General features: G+C 57.0%; 1 protein-coding gene across 1 annotated transcript; it reads left to right on the plus strand.

Moving 5' to 3' along the window:
• Positions 1-2,535: 2,535 nt before the first annotated feature.
• Positions 2,536-3,435, plus strand: LOC135326186 (olfactory receptor 14A16-like; the record flags this gene model as incomplete). The annotated part of the gene is made up of 1 exon (XM_064504038.1): positions 2,536-3,435. A coding segment is annotated over exon 1 (900 nt), but the record flags the coding sequence as incomplete, so codon positions are not given.
• Between the last annotated feature and the right edge of the window lie 4,544 nt (positions 3,436-7,979).

A 7,979-nucleotide genomic window follows, 5' to 3' on the forward strand; every position in this document is an offset into this window, starting at 1 on the left:
GCATCCCAGAACTTGGGGAGGGGAAGCCCACCTTCTGTGAGTTTGTGGAGCGCATGGGAGGGAACTGAATCCTACTCCATCCCAGGAACTTCTAAACCAGTATTAAATGCCTAGCATTCAATACTCCTCTATATCATTTCCTGAAGAATGAGTAAATGAACTCCCTTCTTGCCCCTCTCTAGCTGTCCTGTGTACTTATGAGATGGGAGCAGGGGCTTCCACAAGTGGGACATTTCCACCTCTCTCAGGTAACCATCCTCTGATGAGACAAACTGCAATGCTGAAATCAATCTCTATCCGCTGTTTACAGAGGGACCATCAGTGATTATTTTAGTTTACTTCAATAGACATTTCCCTCGGGTGACCCTGCTGCCTTTCAGGAACCATCAGCCCTGGAGCCCCAGGAACATCTCGAGGATGCACAGGGCACAGAGAAAGTCACGTCTTCAGCTGGGCCTCTGCTCCTGAGCTGGGCCTGGCCTCTGGGACTGCAGGAGCCCATGGCAACCTGGCAGGTGCTGCAGAGAGACAGCTCTGTCCAGGAGCAGCTCCTCTTAAAGGAGCAGCAAGACTCAGGGCACTGCCTGCAGGCACCAGGATGAGATGAGCAACCCAGCATTTAAAGGTAGTTGGGAATGGGAGGACAGCTGAGAGCGCACTGCAGGGAGAAATCTCCACAACCTATAACACAGTAAGTCTCTGGCTGCGGGCAATGCTGCTGTGCTTCCTGGAGGGGTCTTCTGAAGCTGGCATCTTCCACAGCTGATAGGGTCTGTCAGGGTGGCTCTGCCAGCTTCTCCTGTTTGGAGCAGGTGGTGCTTTAGAGCAGAGCTTCCCAGCCACACCATCACAGGCACAGGGCATCCTGCTACCTTCTCCCAGGGACAGTGCAGGGGTGTGAAGCCAAGGAGTGCACCCAGGTCTGCCCAGGGCTGTGATTCAGAGCACTGTCCCTGCACCCCAGGGTGCTGTGTGCCCGGGGCAGTGACTCTGCCTCCTGTGAGGGTCAGCACTCAGCCTGCCTGGGGAGCTCCCCGTGGCAATGTGGGGAGAAGCTCTGGGTGGAAGGAGTGACCTACATCAGGGCAGGTCCATTCTGCCATTGAGAGGGTGCTGCGTGGACCAGGGCTGTACTCAGCTTCAGCTCACCCCCAGGACATTTTCTGAAGGGGACTTTTCAAGAAGAATGTCAAGGCAGGGGATACCTTAAAGGTAAAGAGCTTTCCTGAGTCTGTGCTTTTGGTTTCCTATTGTTTGCAGGTGGGGGGTGGAAAAGAAGCTGTCCAATTTGGACAAGAGACTGACACTCCTAGACCTTAACCATGAGAGATCAAGAGGTCTGTGAGGAACCTCAGAAAGCTCTTTCCCCACTCTCGATGAGATCTGTGAGCACTGACAGGGAAAAGACATGGGATATAGAAACAGGTCCCAGGAGGAAAAGCTCCAGGCAGTGGAGATACAGTCAGTGAATGAGAAGAAACTAGAAACAGAAATGCTGTGAGAGAAGGAATTTGGAGAAGTCCCTGTCATCCCCTTCAATGCAGAAATCTTCCTCTAAACAAACCTCCCCATGTCTTCTCTCCCACCCAGCAAAGCCACTGCCCTCAAGGCCATGGGGTCCAGGGCTTGAGCCCCCTCCTCAGCAGCCCGAGCTGCAGCAGAGGGCAGGAGCATCTCTCCTGCAACATGCCCATTTCTCGCTGCACAGCAAAGGTGCTGAGAGTGACTGTCCTGTAGTGTTGCTCTCTGGGATGCAGTGTGCACAGCTGGGTGAGGTGAAGGCTTTTCTGAGTGCCTCTGTGTCTCTCCCTCCTTTCTTTCCCTTTGGTGGGAGGGTCACGGTATTGCTTCTTGTTTCCTCACCTCTCTCTGGGGTTAAGGAGGGGGATTCAGCTGCAGTGAAGGCAGTAACTTCCCACTCCCACTACACTGCCTGAAGAAGCAGTGACATGCTAAACAATGTGAGGGCAGCGTTCATCTCACTGGGACAGAGATGTCTAGGAAGGGTCAGGTCAGCCCCTACCTTCCCTGCACCGTTTCTCTCTTTTGCCAGAGCAGGAGCTGGTGTGGCTGATTCAGATACAGACACCTCTGTTCAAGAGGGCAAGGCTGGGGGAGAGGAATCCCTCACAAGGGTCTTCTCTTTCAGACATAGCTGCCATGAGTGCTACATTCATCTCACAATAGTAAACAGAGAATATTGCAACTGGGTCACTGGACAAATCCCCTTCACTCAGTTCGTGGTGCCCCTCCCCAGGTGTCCCTATCGAATACACGGGGAAGTTTGACACCTCCAATCACACACCGCAGCAGAGCAGGACTGACTCCCCTGGAGCCCATGCACAGAGGTCCCTGCTCCACACGGCACACTCAGCGAGCACAAACGAGAGGTCAGGAAAGGGAGCTGAATGAAGGGATGGGGGGAGACGCTGTGTGGGTGGTACGATGAGAAGTGGAATGGGTTTTGCTCAGAGAAGCCTGCTCTAACTTGTCAATGCCTTTTCCTCGTTGGACAGTGCTCCAAACCAAGAGCCAATGTTCAACAGCAGCTCCCTCAACGAGTTCCTGCTCCTGGCATTTGTGGACACACAGGAGCTGCAGCTCTTGCACGTCTCACTCTTCCTGGGCTTCTACCTGGCTGCCCTGCTGGGCAACGGCCTCATCATCACAGCCGTAGCCTGCGACCACCACCTCCACACCCCCATGTACTTCTTCCTCCTCAACCTCTCCCTCCTCGACCTTGGCTCCATCTCCACCACTGTCCCCAAATCCATGGCCAATTCCCTGTGGGACACCAGGGCCATTTCCTACTCAGGATGTGCTGCCCAGATATTTTTGTTTGTTGTTTTCATTTCAGCTGAATATTGTCTTCTCACAGTCATGGCCTACGACCGCTTTGTTGCCATCTGCAGACCCCTGCACTATGGGACCCTCATGGGCAGCAGAGCTTGTGTCAAAATGGCAGCAGCTGCCTGGGCCAGTGGGTTTCTCAATGCTGCCCTGCACACTGCTAATACATTTTCGATACCACTCTGCCAAGGCAACACAGTGGACCAGTTCTTCTGTGAAATCCCCCAGATCCTCAAGCTCTCCTGCACAGATGCCTACCTCAGGGAAGTGGGACTTATTGTGGTTGGTATTTGTTTAGCTTTGGGGTGTTTTGTTTTCATTGTGGTGTCCTACGTGCAGATCTTCACAGTTGTGCTGAGGATCCCCTCTGAGCAGGGCCGGCACAAAGCCTTTTCCATGTGCCTCCCGCACCTGGCCGTGGTCTCCCTGTTTCTCAGCACTGGCACATTTGCCTACCTGAAGCCCCCCTCCCTCTCCTCCCCATCTCTGGATCTGGTGGTGTCTGTTCTGTACTCGGTGGTGCCTCCAGCAGTGAACCCCCTCCTCTACAGCATGAGGAACAAGGAGCTCAAGGATGCACTGAGGAAACTGATTCAACTGTTACCAGTTCAGCAGCAATAAGTTGCCCATCTCTCCTCACAAGCAATTCCCAGTTTACCTCAGACAGCTCTTGTGCCTTGGGAGTTCTGCCTGTGATAGCCATGTTTGTACACAAATGTTTGAATTCATCCCACTTCTCCAGGAGCAGAAAACCTGTGCGTCTGACCCAGAGGCCTTCTGTAAATCTGTAAATCATGGTGTCAGAGCTGGCCTCCCAAGTAGTATCCCTGCAATAAAAGGGGATCTCCTTAGTCCTGTGCCTGAATAATGGGCTCTTCTTCCCAAGTTGGAGCCATGAATGTGCCCAGGGAATTGCACCCCAAAAGGCCCTGTTGCTGTGCTTGGGCTTTCCATTGGCAAAGGGGGGAAGCACTCATAGAGTGATGTTTGAGGGAATAAGGGCTGGATTCAGCTGTCACTTGTGGGTGCCCAGTGCCCCTGGAGAGGGTGAGTGGTCAAGAGGTCTCTGCCAGGGACTGTCCCACGCATTAGAGGGCTGGTGAGAGATGCCCATCCTTCTGGAAGGGAATATGGAGCCACCTGGATGGAGAGCACAGGGGATCTCCAGGGGCAGCATGTGCCTGGGATGGGCAGTGAGTGGAGACTCCCCAAACCAAGTGGAGTCACACAAAATAAAGGGCCAAACCAGGGAATGCACCACATCAGGGCTCTGCAGTCTCAGCAGAGGGAGTGGGCTGGGTCTAAGGACACCCCTGAACCGTTGGAAATGCCCTGTGATTGCTCCAAGGATCCTCCACAGCTACAGACCCTGGGGAGGGCTTGTCAGGTGCAATGATGCTGGTCCAGCTGGGTCTGCCCTCACCAGGATGGCCAGTGAGGAGTCACCCTGGGGCCATACAGCCTGCTCGCCCTGCAGAGCAGCACCATCAGCCCAGGGCCTTGCAGGGAGCCCAGGACAGGGGTGCAGGAATGGCCGAACAGGCCAGCACGGACACACTGACCTGGGGAAAGGCTCTCTGGGGAGCAGGGACATCTCCAGAGAAGAGCGAAGGAGCAATTGTGTGCTTGTGGGGAGGAATAAATGAAAACCTGTTTCCATGTGTGTCAGCTCCGGGCAGGCTGCTCTGTCACTGGAGCTGCCTGAGGAGCCCCGGGGCCAGGACTCTGGTGCTGCCCTGGGGAGAGGGGCTGCCCAGAGGGGCTGCAGGCAGCCAGGGTGAAGGATCTCTGGTCATGAGAGCAGTGGAGACCTGGAGTGCCTGGCCTCCATTTCCTTGTGCCATTGCTGGCCCCCAGGTGTGGGGCTGATGGGGAGGCTGACACCCCTCTCTGCCCCCCAGCAGCTGCTGTGCCCTGCAGAGGGGCTGGGGCTGTGGGGTGAGTGCCCAGAGCTCTGCAGCCCCCTGCCACAGGCACTGCTGTGGGGCCACCCCAGCCTGGTCTGCTGTGCTGGGTGGGCTGGGGAGAGGGCAGGGGAGGTGGGGAGAGCTGGGGAGGGGCTGGGCTGGACTGGAAAGGGCCCAGGAGAGGACAAATGCCAGCAGGCAGCTCCTGCGTGTGAACAGCAGTGTGGGAGCACAGAGCCATGTGCTTGCAGGGCAAATGCAGGTCTGCTGGGAAAGGCAGCAGGACATGGCGGGTGCAGGAGAGAAGAGCCCAGGTTGTTCCCTGTGTTGCATGGACACAGTGGGGAAGCTGCCCCAGGGCCATCGTCCCAGAGCAGCCCCTCACATCACCCCTTTCCAGCACTGGCTGCTCACCCAGCTGTGGGGTGGTCCAAGGCCAGCTCCATCCTCCTGCAGGTCTCTGTATCCTGAGAGAGGGGAAAAGGCCAGCCTTGCATGGCCTCTCTTCTGCACCAGAACCCAGCAGATCCTGGAGCACGGTGTCTGCTGACCCTCACATTGGGCACAGCCTGGGCTGGGCAGGGGCTGGGTGCTTTCACCCCTCAGACTCCAGGGGATCATTTAAGAGTCATTTAAGAATACCCCAGCCCTTTCCACATCTGAGGTCTTTGGTTCCAGCTCCAGCTGAGCTCTGGTTTTCCTCACTCCATCCCCTCATGCACACACAAGGTCTCGAGGCTCCCCTGGGCAGCCTGTGCCCCTTCCACCCTCTGTGCACTTCCACCCCGGTACCCTGAGTGCTGCTGCTGCTGCCAGGGCAGAGGTGGAGGATCCCCCGGAGCGGCTCCTCAGGGAGCTCCCCAGGGAAATGCTGTGCCCAGCCCCAGCCCCAGCCCCAGCCCCAGCCTCAGCATGTCAGAGGGGAGCTGCCCTCTCCCAACCCACCCTGGCAGTGCCAGCCCCACCTCAGCCTGCTCCTGAAAGGCTCCAGCGCAGCCCTGGAGGGAGCTGGAGCTGCCTCAGGCCTGGGGCAGTCTGGTGACAGGAGGGTTTGACATGGGCACGGCAGTAGCAGTGCTGGGAGCAGGGGAGGAGCAGGGAAATTGGGGCAAAGACCTCTGCTCTCGGCTTCAGGGCCAGGGCACTGGATGGGTGATGCCTTTGTGGCTGATCAGGCTCCAGGTTCAGGGTGGATGCCAGCTCGAAGGTAGGAGCACCAAGATTTTCATGGGCTTCAGTGCAGCTGTGACCATGGTGAAGGCAAGTGGGCAGACCCAGGCGCAGGCAACTGCAAAAGCTGGGGGTGGAAAAGTCAGCGTGGGGCTGGTGAAGATCCTCCCTCTGCTCCCTATGGGGAAGAGAGTCTCCAGGCAATGCTGGACTCCACTTTGGCTGAGGGGAGAGGAGCACAGGGAGGTTGGAAGAGGCAGATGGAGCCTCTCAGGGTTCATGAGGGAGTTTTCCAAACACCAAGGCTGAGCCAGGGAGGGGCATTGGGATCTTCCCCCGATGCTCTCCCAGACGAGCTCATTCTGCTCTGCCCCAGGTGCTCTCGTCCCCGTGCCAGTGGTGCCAGAGTAGAGGCTGAGAATTCATGGATTCACAGAGGAGTTTTGGTGGGAAGAGACCTCTGGAGGTCTCCAGTCCAACCTCCCACACAAAGCAGGGCTGTACGAGCCCTCCAGTCCCATCTGGCCATCACTGGACTGTGCCTGACCCTGGTTAGGATCCCCAAGCCTGCTCTGCTCCTCTTGTCCAGGCTCTGCAGAACGGCACCTCTCATCAGTGGGTCCCTGCCCCACCTGCCTTGCTGGCACCCTCGGCTCCTGGCTCCGCTTCCCACATGGAGCAGCCCTGCTGTGGGGCCATGGACCGTGCTGGTTGGGATGGGAAGCAGACCCAGCTGGACAGGTGTCACCACCACTGATACTGCTGGCACTTGTCTGTGCCCATGGACAGTGCTCAGAGGGACCCCAAGATGTTGGCAATAGCAGGAGATGTGTTTGGGTGTGCACTAGCTCCAGCCTGTGGTGTTTCACTGAGGGTGCAGGAATCACTCTCCAGGGCCCCTTCCCTGGGACTTCTGGGTCCCCACTGCCTCTCTGGGGATTGCAGAGCCCTCGTTTCCCCATGCATACCTGGATTTAGTGCTCTACCTTCTAGTTACTGCACCATGAACCATCCCTCACTTTGTGAGGCTCCACTAACTGCCCACCCCCAGGCACACGCTGACCCTGGAGATCCCCTGGGCTCTTGTGGAGCTCCATTTCCCCTCCAGAAGGTTGGGCATCTGTCATCAGCACTGTCACCTGCGGGACAGCCCCAGGCAGACATTTCAGACACCATTCCCCATCCCCACTGGCACTGGTCACTGAGAAATGAGCTCTGAGTGCAGCCCTCGGTCCCTAACAGACCACCCAGGGACTCTGAGCTCATCCTCTTGAGCCCATGGAGTACGGAAGTAGAACACCAGACCTCTTAGTGATCCAACCCCTCAAGCATATTTTTGACTCCATCTCCTGAAGAAGGGCCAGATTTCAGGCACGTCACAGGGGAGATCCCCTTTTATTGTGGAAATGTTATTCTGGAGGCCAGGACTGACATAAGGGTGCCCATTGCCTGCTCCTGCCTGTACTTCCAGGACACATGCATGTGGAAACACAAGCCTACCACCACCAGGTTATGAGAACTCCTGTGTCATATCCACAGAGCACAGAAGGCCATCATGGAAATGAAGAAAACAACTCTGAAAAGAGGAAGTCCTGCTGCTGTGGGTGGATGTGTCTCCAGGAAAGCTGCAGCCCCCCCAGGAAGGCTGCAGTGAGGAAATGCCTGCTGTGGCAGTGGGGGGGATGATACTGCCAAGCACGGGGTCTGTCCCCACAAGCTGCTGCCTGACTCCCCTCCCCTCCCCTCCCCCTCCACCTGTGGTGTTGGAGCACTTTAGAGGGAAGGGACCAGCCCACGGTGACACCTGGCTGCCACCCTCACAGCAGAAGGGTGTGAGATCACACCCTGACTGTGATCCAGGGGACATGGGACCCATGGTCTCACCCGGCCTGCACTCGTCTGAGCCTGACTCTGTGCCCCTGAGCTCCCTTGGTGTCAGCGCCAGAAGAGACACTGCAAAGGGAAACTCTCCTCATTGCACTGGGGCATCCGAGGGAGCTCAGACTAGCGGGCTCTGAGGTTCCCCAGTCGCTGCTGATGAAGGGGGAAACC

Source organism: Dromaius novaehollandiae, unplaced genomic scaffold (genome assembly GCF_036370855.1).
Source record: "Dromaius novaehollandiae isolate bDroNov1 unplaced genomic scaffold, bDroNov1.hap1 HAP1_SCAFFOLD_37, whole genome shotgun sequence".
NCBI classification, from domain to species: Eukaryota; Metazoa; Chordata; class Aves; order Casuariiformes; family Dromaiidae; genus Dromaius; species Dromaius novaehollandiae.